Source organism: Euprymna scolopes, chromosome 36, assembly GCF_053919585.1.
Source record: "Euprymna scolopes isolate OS-2025 chromosome 36, ASM5391958v1, whole genome shotgun sequence".
Lineage (NCBI taxonomy): Eukaryota > Metazoa > Mollusca > Cephalopoda > Sepiida > Sepiolidae > Euprymna > Euprymna scolopes.
The window spans coordinates 5,170,507-5,194,114 of NC_136517.1; the positions used below are offsets into that span (position 1 = coordinate 5,170,507).

General features: G+C 32.6%; 1 protein-coding gene across 1 annotated transcript in view; it reads right to left on the reverse strand.

Annotated features, from left to right (window-relative positions):
* The window catches only part of LOC145260295 (WD repeat and HMG-box DNA-binding protein 1-like), an 89,869-nt gene that overhangs the window by 41,462 nt on the left and 24,799 nt on the right, over positions 1–23,608 (reverse strand). Inside the window, exons 5-12 of the mRNA XM_080118148.1 lie at positions 22,890–22,987; positions 18,395–18,440; positions 12,736–12,828; positions 10,646–10,752; positions 6,258–6,333; positions 5,958–6,005; positions 4,406–4,601; positions 2,248–2,399 (exon numbers count right to left, since the gene is read on the reverse strand). Of these exons, the coding sequence (XP_079974274.1) occupies positions 2,248–2,399; positions 4,406–4,601; positions 5,958–6,005; positions 6,258–6,333; positions 10,646–10,752; positions 12,736–12,828; positions 18,395–18,440; positions 22,890–22,987 (816 nt within the window). The remainder of the gene's footprint in view (positions 1–2,247; positions 2,400–4,405; positions 4,602–5,957; positions 6,006–6,257; positions 6,334–10,645; positions 10,753–12,735; positions 12,829–18,394; positions 18,441–22,889; positions 22,988–23,608) is intronic.

Sequence of the window (23,608 nt, forward strand, 5' to 3'; positions counted from 1 at the left end):
CATTGATGTCAAGATGCGATCAGATCCCATTTGGCCACGTCTTTAAAGTGCAGCACCCAGCGACTGCGGCTTCTTGATCCATTTGCCAGTTCGCTGTAGAGGATATCCTTAGGGAGACTGCCATCGGGCATTCTGCGCAGGTGTCCAAGCCAGCGCGATCGTCGTATCTTGAGTGTCTGGAACAAGGAGCGGTTGCCGGCACGTCTTAGCACCTCTTTATTGGTGATTCTATCCCACCAATTGATGCCCATGATATGTTGCAAGCATCAGAGATGGTAGACGTTCAGTCTTTTCTCGTGACGAGCATACGTGGTCCAAGTTTCTGCTCCATACAGTAGGGTACTCAGAACATAGCATTCGTAGATGCGGCATTTTGTGCGAAAAGTGAGGTATTTATTGAACCATGCTCTTTCACGTAGTCGGTTGAAAGTAGACACTGCTCTACCTATGCACGTTTGTAGCTCCTGTTCAATAGATACTCCCTTGTTGATGCTGGATCCAAGATACGCAAAGTTCTCGACAGTCTCTAGTTTGTGGCCATTGATGGTGATTAGTGATGCGTCACCCTGGTGCATCACAACTGTCTTCTTCACACTGATTACTAGTGCGAACTCTGCACAAGCAGCGCTCAATTTATCAAGCAGCCACTGGAGTTCACTTGCGGAGTGCGAGACCAATGCAGCATCGTCTGCAAACAGCAGCTTAAGTGTTAGGACTTTTCGAATCTTGGTTTTGGCGCGTAGGCAAGCCAAGTTAAAAAGTTCTCCATCAGAGCGAGTATGAAGGAACACACTGTCTTCGTCCTCGTGATTTCCAAAAGCGTGGTGCAGAAGAACTGAGAAGAAGATGCCAAACAGTGTGGGAGCCAACACACAACCTTGCTTGACTCCACTGCACACGGGGAAGTTGTCAGACATGTCACCCTCAAAGAAAACTGCGGCTGTCATGTTGTCATGGAGCGAACTTATCAAACTAAGAAGAGTTGGTGGACAGCCCAACTTTTGTAGGATGGCAAACAGACCATCTCTACTGACCATGTCAAAAGCTTTCATGAGGTCCACAAATGCGATATGGAAAGGTCTACGTTGTTGTCTGCATTTTTCCTCGATTTGACGCACTGAAAATATCATGTCCGTGGTTGAGCACCCGCTGCGGAAGCCGCATTGCAATTCTGGATAAACGTGGTTTGCAATCTGCTGGAGCCTTGGAAGGAGCACTCTGGCAAAGACTTTGCCGGTGACACTGAGTAGAGATATACCACAGTAGTTATTGCAATCTCCTTTGTCTCCTTTCTTGAATAAAGTGACACTTTTAGCATCTTTCATAGCTGTTGGAAATTTTCCGTTGCGATAACTGGTGCAGAGGAGGTCGTACAAGTGCGGGAGCAGGAACTTATCGCACTTGAGCAGAAAATGGAAAACCGTAATAAAAATATAATGAAGATATAGGTGTGAGAGAAAAAAGTGAAGGAACTGATTTGCTTTCAGTAGCAGCCATGCCAGAAGTTAGAAAATTATCTGATTATAACCAACATTTTATAATTAAAAGGAGTAGCAACTCTTTGCCCATGATTGTCTTCATTGCTTCAAAGAGATTGCTATAAACCTATTTGACATGGACATGGCTAACGCAATACCACAAGGCTGCTTCCTCGCCGACTACAACAGCTTTAAAGTCCAATATAACCTCCATTCTTTATCAATCAATTTCTTCCAAAGTTCCATTATTATCTATTATCATAGTGGTGTCTCACCAACCACCTGACACATATAAACCTGTATCCTCGAGTAGCCTTCGAGTCTTGAAAGTGAGGACTCTCTTGTAATAAAAAAAAAAAAATGATTGCTTGACATAGAAGCAACTCTTCGGAAAATAAAATATTTGTTAATCTGATAAAAAAAATCCCAAGAGAAGAACACTTTCAAACGTTATTTGTAGAGGCAATTACACATATTGCTAAATAAATGCCCTAGGGAGGTGACTACATTGATAGGGATGAGAAAATCCCAGAAAGGACTTTAGGGGTAAATGTGTACCCCCCCCCACACACACACATTTTTTTTTCTTTACATAAACCAGGCCAAATTCAGATCGATAGAGTAGATTGGCTATCGAACTTGGGGGATCAATCTCCGTCATTTCCCAAACTTCTCCCACGAGTCTCATCATGTTCCCACGTTCATCCCCCACCACCACAGCCATCATTCTACTTTTAAGCACAGCTGAAATATAATATAAGGAACCAACCATAAACCTATGTGTTAAATGCTCAGGTGTAGAAGCAGGTTGAAAAGCTCGCTGTAAGGGTGTCGCCTGTGGTATTTCTCGATTAGGCACGGAAGAAACAGTTTTTGGAGTGACGTCATCAGCTGCTCCTTTGTCAGATAAATTTGCATCATCTGTAAAAATAAATAAATAAATAATGATAAAATAAATAAATAAATAAATAATGATATAAATAAATAAATTAAAAAAAAATAAAGCAAATGTCGTCAAGTTTAAAATATTAGACCAAAATATACCATAGCACCCCCCCCTTTTAATTGCATTTTCATCCCAAACAAGGCATAGTGCCACTTTGATGTAAGGGGCTACTATCTGAGACATAATTTGCAGGGTTATTATGTAGGGAGTTGAGCAGCAAGATGTCTGTTTACACTACACTTGAACTTTTGCATGTAAGTACAGTCAGATAAGCAGGAACCCGGAAGGGAATTGCAAAGTCTAGCAGTTCTGGTGAAGAAACTATTAGAGTAGAAAGTTTTTTTTTTTACATCTGGGAATTTCTACTGTGTAGGGGTGGGATTTTGCTGCTTGTAAGGTTTGTCGGGGAGGGGGGTATTTATGTTAAGGAGTTACAAGGGCATGTACTTTGTTAGCGCACCTACCATTAAAATACTTGTAAAACAGGCAGAGGGATGCAACATTTTGATGATGTGACAGAAACCTAGATGACAGTGTGGGACCTGTTAGGCTGCCGACTCTTTTGAAGCTTGTCTGAGAGAGAGAGAGAGAGAGAGAGAGAGAGAGAGACTAGTAGCAGATGCACCAGCCCAAATGTGACAACACGCATTACTGATAGCTGAACGTCATATTGAATATCCACTTGAGATAAGGGAAATAACTAAATATATAGAAGGCCACCAAGTTCGATAACTTTAACTTTAACATTGCTGATATCTACTAGTGTCAAGTGTAAGTCAAAGTTCCAACAAAAGAACAAAAAAACAAAACAAAACAACTTATAAATTTTCATCTGTACAAATAAATGTAGTCAATTTAATTTTTTAATCCAAAAGCCAATAACATGTGAAAGTAGAAGTTTCTTTAATATAATATATTGCTATTGTAAAAAATTTGCATTAATTTATGTTTATTAATGTGTGACAACTTTTTATTTTTACATTATATATATATATATATATATATGTCATGCTCATGGTTGTGGCATTCACCCTGGGTCAGTTGGGTCGAGCCTTTCCAACAAGTTCACCACATTCCAAACACTGGCTGATGTGTCATAGCGATCCAAGGCTGCTTCCATTATGAGTTCAAGCTATTTGCGGTTCCAGTGACCTTATAAAGGTGAGGGCCCAGAATCAGTTCAGTGTCCCAGGTTTTGAGTTGACCACCATAACGTTTTTTCCAACCCGGTGGTGGTCGCGCTGGGTCGATGATTTGTTCTATAACAAGAATTTAAGATTTGCATGACGGTTGTAGAGGAGCATGCTAAACACACAGGCCCGTTACCTCATTCATCTTAGCAACGTTACACCTTCATCTTAGCAAGCCATTCGCAATTCCGATGACAGACCACGTAAAGGTGAGGGCTCAGAATCAGTTGAACATCCTTTTTAACTGTCCTGAACCAGGTTTTGAATTGACCACCATGACGTTTCTTCTAGCCTGGCGGTGGAGTTGGATCGATGACTTTATAGATGAAGTCACCAAGGTATCGACAAAGGGTGTGGCCGAACCAACGAAGGTGTCTAGTAAGGAGAGATTTTTGGAGGAAGTGGATCGTACAGCAAGTGTGAGTAGTACTGTTAGGGACAACCTGTTGCCAGCGGACACTGAGGATGGGGCACAGGCAGTGATCAAACACCTCCAGTTTGGGTAGGTCACTTGCCCGTACAGGCCAAATCTCACAGCAATAAAGGAGAATGGTTCAGACAAGGACCTGATAGATTGACTTTAGTGTTCAGTCTTATTTCTTTTCAAGACCAGAGCTGCAATCGAAGTCAACAGAAGGTGGTGCATGCATTGCTGAATACTGGGTGCAGATGCGTGTTGCTTTTATAGTTGTAGTGGTAGAAATTATTTTCATCCATGGTTTTTATTAATTTAAGGTTGATTGCTAACAAACAAAATGAAAGATCTGAAGAGGAATTGCAAAAATACTTACCTTTGGTTTGATCATCATCATCAGCACTGAGAATTCCATCGAGTCTGGCAGTAAATTCATTCTCACTGATCTCTCCGTTATCGACTTTGGGATTATCCGGGCCAATTGCTCCGTCCAGCAAGTCATCATCATCCATCTCACCAAAAAGGTCACTTTCAACAATTTCAGTCGGCTCGTTCCCTTCTTTTACAGACACCTATCACGACAAATCGTTTAAGTTTGACAATTTTTATAGACACCTATCACAACAAATCGTTTAAGTTTGACAATTTTTATAGACACCTATCACGACAAATCGTTTAAGTTTGACAATTTCATGAGATGCTGCCTCTGACAAAATCAGAAGTTGTTCCACTCTACATCACAAAACATTGAAGAGGAGGGAAGAGAAGAGAAGAAAACAGGCAAAGAAAAAAAAGGAAGAAATAACAAAAAAAGAGGATAAAAACAGGCAAAAAATGAATAAGAAAAAAGGGGGGAAAAAAGGAAAGAAAAGACTCAGATAACAAGTTCAGTTCAAAATTACTGAAATTTAGAACAACAAACTATAAAGACTGGAGAGTTCCTCAACTCAACCACGATGATGGAATCATATAAAAACAATATACAGGATGGAATGATAAAGTTATCACCATAGAAAAAACCAACATGATTCCATTTCCATTTCATGAAAATCGATTTTCTTTTTTTTGTTGCAGACCATCTACTAATTGGCCAATTGTGTACAAATCCTATGGATGGGATGAGAGCCTTCTATCATGTCTAAAAGTGACACAATGGAGTTGTGCCACTGTACAACCCCTGCTCTCTACTGATTCAAGTTATAACAACAGAACCAGTGCCAGCACCCTCAAAATGCATCGCTGGATTATCACGAATGCCCAGGGTGATGAAAACAAAGCTTTCGATCACAGTTATTGTCTTTGGTTTCAAGTGAGGGCCACATCATGCCACCTCACATCTTTGAAGTCGGCTTGAAAGTCAACACCTAAGTGTACCTGATGTGCTGAAGAGTTTGGTGATCCCCTGGTGCAATAAGGTGGCCGCTAGCAAACCTTGGGTGTGGCAGCAGGATCAGTGTTGGCCCACAAATCCAAAGAGACTCAGGCTTGGCTTCAGAAGGAGCGCTACGACTTTGTATTTTTTCTCACTGCCCCATCCTTCTCCCACAACCTGAACCCACTGGACTACTTTATTTATTAATGGTCATATGTTGAGAACATCACCAACATAACCTCCCACAATACCAAACCACAACTGATTGCCAGTATTTGCTGAGCTCCCACCAGTGCTTATGGAAAAGGCATGCTCTCAGTTCCAGACCTGTATTGAGGCGATGAATGAGGCTGAAGCCGGCTACATTGAATAGATATCAGCTCTACTACAAAATCAAGTTACCTGAATTGATTTTTTCAATAAAAGTTTTAAAATAAATCTGTAGTGTTGTTTTCTTTATGGTGACAAATTTATCGCTCCACCCTATAATAAGTATTTAAACAAATACAGCAGAGATGAATGTCAAGTGATTTCATACAACAAAAAAAAAACTTACTTTTTCATCTTGACTGGGGATAACATTTTCCATAAGTGCTATTTGTCCCTAAAAAAATGAAAGAAACATATTTTAATGAAAAGAATAACCTATTTCACAAGTGAACATTTTAACCTTTACAATGTTTTACGCATAAATTTTATATCATGAATAATTAGTTGAAACAAACCCTATGAAGGACCGTCACCAAAATGACTAGATTTAGCCTTAAATATTCCAAAAAGGGTTGATATGCCATAAAAAAAAAAAAAAATCGTATGTGTACCTTGTAAGTACTAAGTAATCAAAAAATATATTCACCTGTTTATCTGCAAAAATGGCTTCATTCATTTTTGGCTGCCAGGCAAAAGATGTTATTCCTTTGTCATGCTTATAACTAAAAAAAAAAAAATGATTTAAATATTTTTGTATACTGCATGCTATATACAAAATACATATTTTAGTATTTAATAAAAATACATTTAAATGGATTGACTTAGAAGAAGTGTCAATCTAAATATATATATATATATATATATATATAGTCATCCACATACAGTACTGTAACGCTGTATCACAGCTCATCAGTGCGGCTATATATATTTCTGGGGAAATATTTTTTATTCGCTTATATCTATATTTAAGGAGTTCAATGTAATTACAGAGCATATAATGAATGAATGACAAAGTCTATATTCCAAATTTTATGATGTTGGCCATCTTAGAATTTATTCCTTTAATTCAGTTGACATTTACACTTCTTGACAGTACCTGTTTCGTAGCACACAATCAATCACTTAATTATTATATCAATCAGTGAATGTATTGTGCCTTTAAGTGATCAGAGGAAATAACAACAATCAGTTCATCAAAAGGAAATAAAATGCGTTTTGACATGATTAAAAAAATCCAAAAATTGGAAGAGAAGCTGTAAATACTTTATAATTTTCTTACATTACGCCATTATATATAATAAAAATCTAATGAAGAAACAAACAAATGTTCTAAAAAAAACAAAAAAAAGAGAATGGGACACAATTAAGCAGTGTATGAAAAGGAACCAATCAGTGGACGTAGCGGAAAGATTATATCTATATCTATCTATATATATATATATATATATATATATATATATATATATATATATATATATACAAAATAAAAATTACAATTCAATTTACCAAAATGATCCAAGATGGTAAAACTAAAGTATATTATAAATATTAAAGTATTAATATTTATAAAATAATCTCAACCTGATATAAAAGCTCGATAAAACCAAATAGGAGAGAGAGCTTATAATAAGAGCAAATAGTTAATAAAACATGTTAAAAAACAGTTTGAAAAAGAGTAAAACAATATATTTAATTTGAAAAGTGGATAAATAAATAAGTGGATAGATCTTAATTCGCGGAGTTTCGAAGAAATACTTTCCTTCTTATCAGAGGGTAGGAATTAGCAAAATGCGGGATCAGATTTTGCACACAAAAGTATTCGATGAAACTGCAAGTAAGTCAAAGATCTTACTTGATAACAAAAAGTGAATCAGAGGGAATATGGTGAAGAAAAAGGTGATTTCACGTGAATGGATAGTCTTGTGAAAGGTATATATATATATATATATACACTAGCAGATGTACACAGCATTGCCTGGTATTAAGTGTAACGTTAAATTCCTTTTAAAAAAACAATGAGGTAAAAAAAAAATAAAATAAATAAAAACAAAGAAACTGAGACATGCGCATGCAAATATTGTTTTTTCTAAACAGTTCATTTCTTATAAGTAAAAAAAAAACATACTCAAGCTGAGATCGCAACAAAAACCTAAAGACAGTGAGTAAAGTACAGTAACCATTAGACCAGCTTGCCATGATCTTTAAAAAGTGTTTTCAAACCTACTTATTCTTAAGCTGTCATGTGAACGATTCAAGCATGCACAGTCGTGAAACAATTGACAAACAGATAAAAAAAACAATTTCTCAATTCTGACCCCATTAGCAACTCTTTTTTCTGGACGAAAACTGATTAAAATATTTTCCACGTCTGAATACCCTATATACCAAATTTCAAGTCTTAAGATAAAAAATTTGTTGAGTATATAGGTTAAGAATTGTTCTCACACACACACACACATCCATAACACACTCCCGTTAAACACTGAGACTCTTACGACACAGCATTAGTTACCTATATATTTCCTCTACCATTCTCCCTTGACCCATATCAGCTCAGCAAGCGTTGCTGTACAATGAACATCCTAGTGGTTTGATAGCCGAGGAATCGTTGGTTAAAGATTTTCTAGAAATCACAAATTTCTTCGACTCGATGCATTTTCTTGTCATTTCGATGTATCTACGTTTAGCTGTGGCTATTACACTCTAACAATGATTTCTTGATGCTATTCAGTTTTGGGTTGTTCTTCATTATTGTAGTGAAATTCAACCCACGAAATATTGAATTTGAAATGAAACCAATGATATCTACTAAATTGTCATGTCGCTGTAATGAAAATATCCAAAAACGTTGAAAAATGATGAGGTAGAAAATTAATTATTCATGAAAACAGTTTTTGAAGACAATTAGTGAAAATTAAGTTTTGCTAAATTGTCCTAAGATTTTCAGTATTCAAAAAAGATTTACCTCCTTTTAGTTATGATTCAAACTCTCTGTTTTTTTTAATTTTTTTTTATTTTTGCAAAACTCAATTTTCACTAATTGTCTTCTTGTCTTCGCAAAACTATTTTTATTAATAATTAATTTTCTACCTTATCTTGTTTTGTAATGTTTGAATCTATTCATTACTGTGACGTAACAATTCAGTAGATACCATTCGTTTCACTTGAAATTCAATATTTCAATTTCCAAATTTTGCTACAAAAAAACGACCCTGGTGTCTAACTCTGTCCCGTAGGGAGGCATTATAAATAGGTACAATAACGAAAAAGAACTGACAAATACCAAGTAAAGGGAAGTAATGTACAGGTTTTTTTTTTTCTTCAAGAGTTATCTCCCTTGCATTGAAAGTTTATTTTTCGCATTAATATGAGTTTGCACAGGTTGGAACTATTGGGGAGAGTGAGGCTTATGATTAATTCTGTATCCGAACAAATGCTTTTATGCCTGTTTTGACTAATTTTTTAATTTTTTTATAGAAATCACATCAGACAAGGCATTGAAGCAAGTTAATATAAGGAGCTAAAAAGAAAAATATTACTACAAGGTAAAAAAAATGACCAACAATAAGTGTGAGAAAGAATGCGTTACAACGAACTGCACTTGTAAATCCCACCCCAGTCCAAACATAAATATTCACGATCAATCCAACTAAGAAGCTGAAACACTTTCTATTCAAATACTTTCTTTTCTCAAAGTTTTGGAACTCCCTCTCTGTTCCCTGTTACTCTGACTATACCAACATGCAGAAATTTAAATGAGATGTAAAAAAACATTTCTCTGCACAAATCACCACTTAGGATGTCCACTATAAATTTGACCCTTAATCAGAGTAAACCCACTTACATTTAAGTGGCAATATGCTTCCCTTGAGGGAAAATAAAATTAAAAAAAATATATATCCATTACGGAAATTAAACAATAGTATTGTAGTTGTGAGTGTTGTCGTCTCCTACAAACCTAAAATTCATGTTCAAATTGCTATATTTTTTCCCCCCCATGATATTTTTTTAATTGAATTCTAGGTAAACTTTTTTTCTGGACAGATTTTTATTTATCCTTTTTCTTTTATTATTTTCTTTTTTTTTTAATTTTTATCACTTTCTATCAAGTTTTCCTTGTCCTTCCTCTACCAACTGACCATGCTACCTCAACTGTTCTACATCTACTAATCTAAGAACTCTCATCCATTCTTTCTATGTGACTAAACCAACAAAGTCTTCTTGTTCTATGCGCATCAACCTATACAGCCTTACTTTAATTTTCCTGAGGCCACCACAATTAAACCTGTCTTTAAGACTCATATTACACATCCATCATATCAATCTCATAATTTCTCTCCATGCAACGCAGGTCTTCAATCTTCACTGACCCAATTGATTTCACTTCCATACATCCGACTGCATACACATTCCTGATAGACGGTGCTCTGCTGGTTAGTAATGGCAGAAGTTCTCCAAACTTGATACATTTACTTCTCCCCCTAAATAACATGTCTTCTTATCTTACGTTTTTCAAACGTCATTCTTACAAAAAAACAAAAAAGGTTGGGTTATATCCTCAAATGCATCCCTAAGTTTCTTATCTGCCCTTTTTCCATTTTTTCTTCTGATATATATTACACACACTTTAAAGGCTTCCAAAACCTATTAAACATTAGAAGTGAACTAAGAAACAATTGTATACTCGGAGTAAAATTTATTTTATAATAATATATATATATATATATATTTGTGTCTGAGTAAAGCCTAGCCATTGGCTTTTGAAAACTTTAACCCATGGTGAGAATAAAAATGAATCTTATTTGTTAGCTAGCTAAACTAAACACCACGTGGATATGTAAAAATACCTGGTAATACAAATTCCATGTATTTTAGCAAAATTCCTTACGAAGAGGAAATTGATGAAATTGTTAATTTTTAAAAATTTGAAAATTGCTCATAAAAGATTGTTTCTTGATTTGAAAATTGCTCAATTAAACAAAAAAATTTTTTTTTTTTAATTGTAGGAAGAAAAACAACAACAGCCATACTTACATCTTAATACATTTTTTCATCTTCCAGTCAAACAGCAGAATTAATCCATCATAACAAGTTACTGCGAGATGTTCCCAATTTGGAGCAAATGACAAAACAGATATAAACTGTTGAGAAAAGTAAAAAAAATATCAATTTGATTAAAAATGTAAAGATTTCTTGGCAATCACGCATATTAACTTACTCGAGCTGGCCTACATAAATAGAAGGCTGTTCCATTAAAGTCACATAACCTGCTAATGTCGCAGAAATACAATGGCCACAGTTGGGCAATAGACGACTATTATGGGGATTATTTTCATTCATGTGGTACTGACCAAGTTCAGCGTTACCTTTTAGAGCAGTTAGCACTCCAAATTCTGTTGATATTTTTTGTAGTTGAATTGTAAATGAACATATTAGATCACTAAATCAAGGTTCAAGTGAAAAACATACCTAAAAATGTCTTCCCTTGAACATGTCTTATCATTAATCCTAAATCTAATCTAACCCTGACAAAAACTCCTTTAGCTCTGCCACTAACCCTAAGTCCAAATGGTACTCACTCCAAAACAAAAACTTTCTTGACCCTAAATTCAAATGGCAAGTCCTGTTGTACAAACCCTTTTCACACAGGATTTATCCCCCATAGAAAAATAAATTGATTAACTGCCTTAAAAAGTTAAAATGGCCTCAAAAGTTTAGATTATTCTTGATCAAATTTACTAATTCCTCATTGTAAATTGTTTTATTTTATTTTCACCAAGTTTTCAGAGTGTTCACATCTCTACGACTAACTTGAAGTCTAAATGGCAAACCTCCCTTTTCGACAAAGACCCGCTTAAAACAACACATAATTAAAGACAAAAAAAAAAATTTAAAAAAAACATGCACAGGATTTATTTCTCAAAGAAAAAAATGGTTACCTGCCCTAAAATGCTAAAATGGTCTTGAAATCGGGGATTATTTTACATTAAATTTTTATATTAAACTCATATATTATAAAAAATTTTCCTATTTGATAAGTTTCTCATGGTCTTAATATGTAATTGCTAAAAAAAGGGAGAATCACATGTTTTAGAGAGAGAGAGGGTGCGATTTAACAAAAGGTGTCAATCTACAATAATACCAAAGAAATCTTGAAATATATTTATTTTTACATAGTCCTAGCGGCGATTCTACACTATCAGAATGAAATTTCGGAAATCATAAAACTGAATTTCACACAAAAACAATGGTATCTACGTATTCCTCATATTTTTAAAATAATTATATCCAATAATTACGAAAATCGATAAGATAGAAAATTATTTATTAAAGAAAACAGAAAAAATTTGAAGAAAACAATCGTATTTGCTTATGTAAGACACAGGAGAGTTCAAAAGAAAGGTAATTTTCCTTTTCGATTTAAATAAGATGGCCGTAATTTTTCACCTGCTAACACGATTAGGTTCTTTTTTTTTTTTTAATTCGTTAATATTCAGGCAAGTCCGACTGCATAATTTGAAAGCTAATATTGTAATTTATTAGAATTGAAAAAAAAAAAAAAAAAAAAAAAACAGTAGAAACCATTGTTTTTTATCTGAAACTCCATTTATCGACTACAAAATTTCGTTCTGATAGTGTAGAAGCGCCGTCCTAGCATTAGACTTCAGTTTCTTGTACATAAATACATCACACTTTAACTTTGACTTCCTTAACTTAAAAAAAAAAAAAGATAAAAGCATCGTGAAAGGGAAGGGGTGAAAAAGACTAGATTTTAAGTATATGTCATTTAGCATTATTAGATGAGTGTTCAAAAGAAATGGATACAAATACAAATCAAGGATTCCCGTTAGAAAAAAAAAATTTGATTTTTATCAACAAATATTTGATGATGATGGTTACAATAGAAAATTTTGCCTTCGGGACAAGATCAAAGTGTAGTATCTGTTCTTCAGATGCTGCACTTCTATTTCTTGTTCTCTTTCAGTGGAGGAGAAATCCTTCACGACTGAGACAATTTTTATTTTTGTACCTTTTCTCCACGTTAAAAAACGACCCTGGTGTCTAACTCTGTCCCGTGGGGAGGCATAGTAAATAGGTACAATAGAAAATGTATTTGGTCTTACCTCTTTTATCTTTGGATCACTTAAAGTTGCAACTTTGTTCCAGTTTTTTGTAGAATAAACAATAATTTCTTTCTCTATAGGAACCAGGAGATTCTAGGAAAGAAAAAGCAAGAAAAAAAAATAAATAAAAATAACAAAAAAATTATTTTTTTAAGATAGAAGATTTAAGAGATAATTTGCAATCATAAAAATCAAACACTTCATGAAACAAAAAATAGTTTCTTTTCATTAATAATTAGAAATTACAGAATGAACTAGAAAAGTCAGTTATTTTCTGTAGATATAAATATTAGATACTTGTTTAGAATTACATTTTTTTAACAAAAAAAATAAAAATACAGAAAAATCTTTATGATGTACATACTCGCCACAGAACAGATATATCATATTCCAAAAATCACCTAAATTGATCAACTAGTTTTCTTTTGTACTAAGAAAATCAAAACTTACGATTTTTAGTGATTAAAAAGTTCTGATTATTTTGAATACAAACAAAATCTCATTAGCCAAATTGAGTTGTCGCCCTTGAATTTTCCCGGATAGTCATGCTTCTTCATAAAATTTGAATTTTTTTTTAGTTAAAAAAAAAAAAAAAAAAAAAAAATCCTTGATCAATTTACATGAGTTTTAGAATATGATATCTTCGTGATGAGTACATACATCATAAAAGTTTTTCTGGACTTTGTTTTTTGTTGATAAGTAAAATTTTCTTGTCATAATATTTGGTGTTTATTTAACAGCAAATATTATGACAAGAAAACAAAGGCACTAACCTTTAGACTCTTGTAATTTGATCTCATTGGTTTTTTTTTTAAATATTATTGATAAACAATCAACTTTGTTAAGTATTGTCTTGAAAACATACATTCATCCAAATATTGTCTGGAAAACATACATTCATTCAAATATTGTCTGGAAAACATACATTCATTCAAATATTGTCTGGAAAACATACATTCATTCAAATATTGTCTGGAAAACATACATTCATCCAAATATTGTCTTGCAAACATATATTCATCCAAATCAACTGGTTTCAAAAATTCAATTTTCATCTGACATCAAAATTACAAGAGGATTTAACAGAAGATTCCATATTTTTATAATAATCAAAATGCAAATTGAATTGGCAGATTGAATATCTATTATAACCGAGTAAAAATAAAAAGTACAAAATACAGATTCAAATCGAAACACCAGCGGCCAACTGTAAATTCATAAAAAAAGATAACAGAGGTGGAAAGGGATAGAGTTAAATTACAAAGCCGGAGGTAGAAGAAGAGAAAGAGGGGGGAGAGAAAAAGAGGAGGGGGAAAAAAGAAACGGGAGAGGGGTAAGTTATTGAAGGAGAAAGAAAAAAGAAAGAGACAAGAAATAATCCGACAAAGAAAAAAGTCAAATCAATAACAAGTGCATTTACGATAAAACTATTATTTTTAAAAGAGCCTAATTTTTGGCGGGGTACTTCTGTAGTCTTACAGGCAGTTAATAAAACCCATACACAGCAGTATAATTAGCAATCGATGCATCAGCAAAAACATGATACAGAAGTACAAGGTATGATTCTGAGAGCCATAAATTGCAGTATTTACTTCCTTCCCAGTTCAGGAAGATGTGACACAAGGTCAGGAAGGTAATGAAATTCAAGCCAGCCCCCCTAAAGGAAGAGCACTCAGCCTTTTTAAAAATGTTTTAAAAACGCAGTCGGCAATCATGTCAGCATTTCCCATCCAGGCATCTCAGGCAATAAGCAATCAACTCACTTTGCCCGAAAGATAGGAGGCAAGGCCTGGGAAAAATTAAGTTCTGTTTAGTTTAATGTACACAGAGGGAGAAGGGAAAATTATTTATTGTGGTTGTAGCCAGATGAGTTTTTGTTTTGAGTGTTATACAGGATGGGGGGGGGGTACTTGTACAGTTTAATCAAGACATTAAAAAATGAAAATATCAAAAAAAAGGTTAGATTGTACGTATCTATTTTGAACTGAAGATCTCCAAAAAAAAAAAAAAAAAAAAAAAAAAATTCACTTAATTTGATCGAGTAGTTTTTTTTTGTTTTTTTTTACAGCAGAAAAACACGTTCTTATGACAACGCAAAGAAGGTGGCCAACTTTGAACTTTTTGAACACGTCACAGGGAGATAACTCAGTTTAAAGCACCAACACTCCCTCCCCATCTTTAACACCAGCTTTGCTTCCTAAAAATCGAACCATGACTACCTTTTGCTCAGTATAACAAATTGTAAAAAAAAAAAAAAAAAAACCCTACTCGATCTGAAAGCCAACCACTAACCTTAACTCCGTGTGGCAACATGCTCTTAGTTAAATAAATGACTGAAAGAATAATTAAATATCGACTTCCAATCTCAATCTCACTGTTTTCTTCCTCCCTTACAAAATTCATAATCATGCCGTCTTTTTTGCGTTCAAAAAAGAATATACAATTAAAATTACCTCAGATTAAGATACCTCAGCTCGCAAAATAAAAGATCATCAAAAGGACTCAGATTCTGCTGGACTGATTGTCGAAGCCGGAACCTTGACTGACATCTCACTGTGATTGCGACCTAACACCAATGAATGGTATGAATCACTACATTGACGTTTACATGTAACTATATTTATAATATCTGGGTAAGTCCATTATTCCAGAAATGGGTAGATCAGCTTATCTCATAAAAGATACTCCAAGTCATTAATTTAGAATATGGGTACATTTTGATAACAATTAGCTATTTTATTTCAACGTTTCAGTTAAGGTAACCTTCAACCTTCTTCAGGTAAATCTTTAACAGCCATGTTTGTGTGAATAATAGATTGTAGCTCAAAAAACATTTTATTTTCAAATAGCCATTCAACATGTTTTGACCATGTCCAACATTGTTTAACTGTGAGTCACATGGGCTATATTTAGTTTGATTTAGCTTTATGCAAGAAGAGAAAAAGCTAGAAGCCTTTTTTTGAAGCTTTAGGGTGCAGAGCTCTACAGAAAAATTTATCTTTAGTTGACCACAACTAAATATTTTCGTTTACTAGCCAAATTAAAAAGTTACTAGCCAAACCCATACGATTTTTGGAATATGACATTTTCATTCCATAACTAGTACTACATTATAAAGATTATTTTGTATTGTTTTATTTTTCAATAAGTATTATTCAAAATATGCACTGAATTTTATGTTGAAACTTGAATTTCTTCAAGTGTTTTTATTTTTAAACAGCTTTTGTCAAAAAACAAAATAAAAAAGTATATTGTTCTATTAAACTTTTATTGTTTAAATTATTTGGCTCTCCTCATTTTATTTGAAAAAAAAAAATAAAGATTGAAAAAGTATTTTTCATTCAGTAATGAGCTTTGGAAGATTGTCAGTGAAAAAAAAAAACAAAAACAAAAAAAAACATGATCACCTAAAGATGTGCATTTTATTATTTCTAGTCGCCACATGGAAAAACTCGCAATGTAAAGCCCTGAGCACGTGTGAAAAATCACATCCAAAAATAAAATCTTAGATATACTTACACATCAGACAAAAATAGGTTTTCAATTTATTTGGCAAAACGGTTAAGTCCAAAAATTCAGCACTCAAAATTAAGATGTCGGAAGTGAACTCGGTTTACCTAAATATGGAACGAAAGTCACTAAGCATGAAACGCAATACGAAACCTTATGAAACCACTCGTTTTATCATGAAACAATAAAATAAAAAGAAACTTATTTTTACATTTCTATAAATAAATTAAAAAAAAAAATTTTTTTTTTAATATTTAAAATATATTCATATAGAAATAGAGGTGTTAAAAATAATTTTTTTAAATAAATTATTTCCATATAATTTGTATTTCATTCTATGCTTAGTGACTTCTGTTCTGCTGCATATTTAAGTCAACCAAGTCCACTTCCGGTGTCTTAACTTTGGGTATTCAGTTTTTGAACTTAACATAAAACAACCGAGCTTCAATGCCATGTAGATAAAATTTTACAGAAAAGAAGACATGGCACTTGTCCAAATTCATCTTGAATTGTTGCGTTGTTCATGCATTTATTATTTCACATATAAGTCAATTCCAAGGACCAGGAATTCTGATTGAAAAAGCAGCTATCCTTTGATGTAATTAGAAATTGGCGGTGAAACAGTTTCCTGCAATGTCCATGTAAACCTCTTTTGGACGCAGAAGCAAATAATACATCCTGATGCATATCATCATGCCCATCTACACCAAAGATTAGGAAAAATTATCAAGTAGAATTTTAATTAAAATTAAAAAAATAAATTTTAGCGTCTTTTGTTGATCCATCATTCATTATCATTTGGTTAAATGACAGACTGACTTATCTGCCCCTACTTTATGGGCATTCCTGCTCTCATCAATAGCGGATGTACAAAATACAATACAACTTATTTTTATTTAAAATTCTATCCAATAATTTTTTCTTAATTTTTGGTGTAGATACCTATTTTTATTTGATTCCTGTAAATTTATTTGAAACTGTGATATTACTGTAAGCAACTGGAGTGGGTCTAGCTGCATAAGCACCAACTTTAGACATTGCTGAAATTTTAACCATAGCTAATCAATTAATAAATACTCCCCAAATGTAAGCTTTTTTTAATGAGTATTATTAAGTATTGTTAGTAGGGCATATGGACACAGCCTCCCATTCAAAAATTCAAATATTTATAGTTTGCATGAAATTTGATCCATCGTTATTCAACAACAATCAAGCAAGGTCTGTTGAATTTCAATTTCTTTAGCTTCAAATTTCAAGCATTTTTTTAGTATTAAGTTCATCAAGTCCATCATTATCAAAATTGGGATAAATAAGATTTAGTATCTTAATTTTAAGCTTTCCAAAAATATCATATTCAAAAAATCATGTAAACTGATCAAGCAGATTTATTTTTAAAAAAGACCCTAACCCTGAGCCTCCAAGGAGTGACTGTGTACTCGCCATTTTGAAAAAAAAAAAAAAAAAATCTTAAAAAACAAGGGAGGTAACAACAATAATTCATACAATTTGAAAAAGTTAAAATGAAAAAGAGAAATAAACTAATTTGATAACATACGATGACATTGAATAAAGCTTCAACTGTCTTTTGGTACTTGTACAGTTTAATCAAGACATTAAAAATATCAAAAAAAGTTTATCTATGTATCCGTTATGGAATGAAATTCTCTGAAAAAAAAAAAAAAAAATTCACTTAATTTCATCACATAATTTTTGTTTTACAGCGAAAAAACAATTTGTTATGATACTGAGCAAGAGGTTCGATTTTTAGGAAGAAAAGCTAGCATTAAAGATGGGGAGGAAGTTTCAGCGCTTTAGATCGAGTTATCTCCCCGTGGCATGTTCAAAAAATTCCAACAAAAATTAAAAAATTCAAAGATACTACCTTCAATGTGCTGTCATAAAAACATGTTTTTTCACTGTTAAAAATAAAACTACTGGATCAAATTAATTGAAATTTTTTTTTTCGGAGATCTTCAGTTCAAAACAGATACAATATAACGTTTTTTTAAAAATATTTTCACTTTTTAATGTCTTGATTAAACTGTACAAGTACCAATTTTTTTTCTATAACATCAACTCATTTGTGATGTCCCTATTCTAGAAAGGATCACCAATAATTTCATAATAAATAATGCTGAATCAAACTTACGTTTCCTTCTTGATCAAAACACAAACGGCAAAGAGATTTTACTAAACTGAGGAAAAAGAAAAGGAAAAAATTCTATTAATATGTCATACAATTATTTTAACCAAATTTAGATTTAATAATAAACCATTTAGATTTAATAGTGAAAATAAAAATGTTACACCCGTAAGAGTTGGTCAGGGGCAGGTAACTCTTATACCTATACCATTAAAGAAAAAATTTTTACATGAAAATCACACTTTAACAAAGATTATACTTTACTTAGTATTTAAATTCATAATAAAAAAAATGGCTGATTTATTTGTTAGCACTAATTTAGAATATCTAGATATAACAGAGTAACAAAATCATTCAGCTACGCACACACACACATGCATGTGAATAAGACAGGACATATTGTAAGATTGTGATTTCTGGTCGCTTGATCACTATAGACTGTCTTAATGACATTGTGCGCGTATTTGGCTAAATAAATGTTAATTTCCCTTAATTCTCACGGCAGTTGTTGGGCTAGAGATAACGTTGCTAATAGAGTCAAAGGTGAAGAAATTGTGCATTTTGAGCTGGTTCTGAATGGTCGTGCCATCAATGCCAAACTTTGCTGTAAGGAGTGGGTCTACGAAAAGTTGAAGCAAAAGCACCTGGCTTTCATCAACTGAAAGCAGGCTAAATGCAACAAGACAATGCCAAGCCACACACGACTAAGAAGACTAAAGACAAGTTTAAAGAGCTGGACGACATTGAGTTTCTTCCAAATTCAGCCTACAGTCTTGACTGTACTCCATCAGATGACGGGCTTTTCCGCTCAATATAACACTTTCCGAAGAGCTGCTGATTTGACTAGTTAATTGAAGTTCAGGTAGCGTGTCAAGAATTGTTTGATTCAAAATTGGCTGACTGGTACTTTGACCAGATCTGAAAGCTTGCAGATCGATGGTAGAAAGTCTTTGAAAACAGTGTTTATTTTGAGGATAATTTTTTTTTGTTTTTGTTGTTATTATTTGCTGAGTAAAATTTAAATTTTTTGCAAGTTTCTTTTTTTTTTTTTTTTACACAGTGATCACCACTTATCAAGGCCCGGAAGCCACTCAGGGATAAGGGTTATTGCAAGTACATTTCGTTAGTGTGGAGATTTGATGAAGTGTTTACTTAAGGGGGCGGTTCATTAGGAATTTGTTAACATTGGACTTGAAGACATCCAAGTTGTAGTCCGGTGGGAAGCAGGCAGACGGAACAGAGTTCCACAGGCGTGCAGTTCTAAGAAAGAAGCTTTGTTCATGGAATCCGCGTTTTGATTTAGGCACAGATAAGGAGTGGGGGAAATTTTTCACAGTGGATTCAGCTAGACGGGTGTTTTTCGTGAAAGATTGGCGAGGGGGGACCAGAGATTGAAGTTCAGAGGAGCACCTGCCATGGGAATAACGATAAAACAAGGATAGGCTCGCAACGTCTCTTCTGTGGGAGAGAGGTTGCAGGGTAGAGAAAAGGGCATCCCAAGTGCTTACAAACTTTTGTGACAACTTAATGTATCATTGTTTTTTTTTTTATTCATATATTAGTGAAAAAGTGGCTGGATTGTGTCTACATTTTGTTCTTGAGGAAGTGGTATTTTCCACACTAAAGCCATGAATTTAACGGCTGTCTTGTTTTTGAATCTTAGAAGCAGCTACATGGCAAATCCTAGTTTTCTATTTCATAGAAATATTTCATAATTTAAGTTAAGGCAGCTTATAAAAGGTGCTATTTTTTAGCAAACGTTAAATTCAAATAAATCACTTAAAAATATTTTTATTATACAAATATGTGGTTTATTCCAAGGATTAATTCTTAGCATTTATAATTTAAATATAACTTCGGGTATAACCTCTCTCCACCCGCAGCTGCTTGTAAACGGCAAAATCTAGAGGTCCAATTTTCACGAAGGTACATATCAAATTATTTCACTTATAAAACATTGAAATATTATCTTTCAAGTACTTTATATTGTCTGTTTTTTCAGTGTGTGGGATCTTATATATCCTCCAAAAAGTAATCTAATGGGTTTAAATTGGATGAACAAGGTGGCTATGAAATTTTGTTCATCAAATGTTTCTCTCAGTAAATTGATTGTATCGTGCGCTGATGATGAATTGCCAAACCTAGCTGAGCTTGATAGTTGCTAAATCTGCAAATAAAGAAAATAGAGTTGTCACTTTACAGTTTGCTACCTCTTAAAAAAAAAAAAAAAAAAAAAAAAACTGTACAAGTGTCAAGTCTGCGATATGTTGAACTTAGTATTCTTAGGAATTGCCACTTTGAAGTAGGGGGCTACTATCAGGGACATAATTTGCAGGGATATTATGAAGGAAGATAAGTAGCAAGATGTCTGTTCACATTACACTTGCACTTCTGCATGTCAGTACAGTTGAGAAAGCAGAATCCCGGAAGGGAGTTCCAAAGTCTAGAAGTTCTGGGGAAGAAACTATTGGAGTAGAAGGCTTTTTTACACCTAGGGATCTCTACTGTGTTAGCTGTTTTTAAAATACTTACAATACTTAGTGATTCAAAATTTTAGATATTATTATTAAATTTTTTTTTTTTTTTTTTTTTTTTTTTTATTATAGATCAGTATTCCCCCTATATCAAAAAAAAAAAACTAAAGATAAAATCTGGAGGATGTACATACTTGTGATGAAAATATCATATTCCAAAAATAATGTGTCTGGGTAATAAGCCATAAATAAAAATTTGTGTATTTCACAAAGAAAAAAAAAAAAAAATTCTTTTATTGTACGCATGTATGATTTAAATTTAAAGTAAAAACAATTGAGTATTTATTTTATTTTTTCTTTTATTTTAAAATAAAAATAGTAACAAAATTTAAAAAGCAAACCATCAAGGATTTTCAATTTGGAATTTTAACAGAATCAATCCCCAAAAACATGTTTGGGGACAAGAATTGCAAGCTTCCATAAAACGTTGGATACCTAACCAAAGAAAATAAGGATAATAAAATAACTTGGATGACCCGTATAAAATACAATTTAAATTTAAAAAAAAAAAAATAAAGCAGCAAAAACTTTTAGTTCTAAATCGTATCTAAAATTGGAAGCAGAAAAAAAAAAAAAAGTTTTATTCATTTTCAATTGTCTTTTTTTTTTTTCAGACATTCCTTATACGCACAAATATACAAAAAGAAACAAGGTCAATAATAAGGATGTTTCTCCCCTGCCTACGTCACTTTTTTCTGTTACATGAATGTCAGGATTGGATTACGCTCACCAGAAAAAATATGATTTATTCACAGATTCACTTAAAAAAAATAAAAAAGTTTGGTTAAAACAGTTTCTTTTCAACTTTCTTTTTCTGTTTAGCGAAAGTCTTACCAAATCTTGCTGGTTGTTATACTGAAAAAATATCCCTTCTGATTGATATTTACAAATTCCAGTTGAATTTTAAAAATCTGCATTTGGAATGCATTTTCTTTTTATTTTTAATGGTTTTGTTTTGTTCAAGAAAATATGATCAAAATACATTTTTGGAACTTTACTTTGAAAATTTCTTTTCAGAATAGTTTAAAAGTTTACATAAAAAAACCTTTACTTTGAAATTTAAAATAAAAAAAAAATCTAGTTTTTTTTATGTACAGTTTTACAATTAAACTGGAATTTTTCTTGGCAAGACTTCTGCTAAACAGAAAGAAACTGCTTTAATAAAAATGACCCAAGTTTTCAGTTTTTCTTCGTTATTGTAGCGAAATTCAAAAATTGAAATATTGACTTTCATGTGCAGCAAATGGTATTTACTGAATTGTCATGTCACAGTAATGAATATATCCAAAAATTATGAAAAATAATAAGGTAAAGAATTAATTACTAATGAAAATAGTTTTTGAAGACAACGAAAACTGAGTTTTGCAAAAAAAAAAAAAAAAAAGAAAGAGGTTAACATTTTCTGAAAACTGAAATTCTTTGACCAATTTAGCAAAACTTAATTTTTGTAAATTGTCTTCGAAAAATGTTTTCATTAATAATTAAGTTTTTACCAACATTTTTTATTGTATTACATTTTAAAATGCCAAAACTTTTTTTATTGTATTACATTTTAAAATACCAAAACTTTTTTTTATTGTATTACATTTTAAAATACCAAAACTTTTTTTATTGTATTACATTTTAAAATACCAAAACTTTTTTTTATTGTATTACATTTTAAAATACCAAAACTTTTTTTATTGTATTACATTTTAAAATACCAAAACTTTTTTTTATTGTATTACATTTTAAAATACCAAAACTTTTTTATTGTATTACATTTTAAAATACCAAAACTTTTTTTATTGTATTACATTTTAAAATTACAAAGTATATTTTGAAATTAATAAGAAACCTGTGTAAGGCCAAACATGTGTTTTCATTTTTTTTACCTTAAAGAAAAATGAACTTTTAAACCAAAGTTAAAAAAAAACAGAACAAATTTTTAAAAGCCCCACCACCACCACCACACCTCAAATACACACCTGATATCACTGCATTTTTCAAGTCCCTGCCACGTCTTCAGACAAGTTTGGTTTGTAAATGACCACACCTTAAAACTGCCATCACAACTTGAAGACGCCTGAAGAGATGAACAAGCAGAACTTTAAGTCAATCTTCATAAAACAGTTTTGGACATTTTTTCCCCCCGTTTTTTCAGCAAGAATATTTATCTTTGCGGATTGGTTTTTGGTTTCATGCAGAACCTCCCAACTGTAAATGAGGAAGAAAGCAAGGTTAATTCCATGTCACTTGAAGCAAACTTAATTATGAGGAAATGTGGAGTGGGTTGTAGTAATTATTTTTTGATTGAATGCTGATGAAATCATGATACATAATAAAGAACTGATTCATGATCATAATAATTCCCAGGTTATATCAAAGCAAGTTATATTTAGTTTACATACTGCAAGCATTCTGTCGTTGTTTACCTTGACAATTCATGTTTATTTTCATTGTTTTTAGAGCCCTTTAACTAGGATTCTTTTGTTAGTAATTATATCTGTAATTTTCATCCTTGTTCATGCATCATGTTTTATTATGTATAATGTGTTTTATGCATCAAGCTTTATGTATGTTTCTTATGTACTAAGTCTTATGTATCATCTCTTACTATGCATCTAGTTTTATTATATATCATGTCTTACTATGCATCAAGCTTTGAGTAATGCTTTTTTATATACATCAAGTTTTATGTAAAATG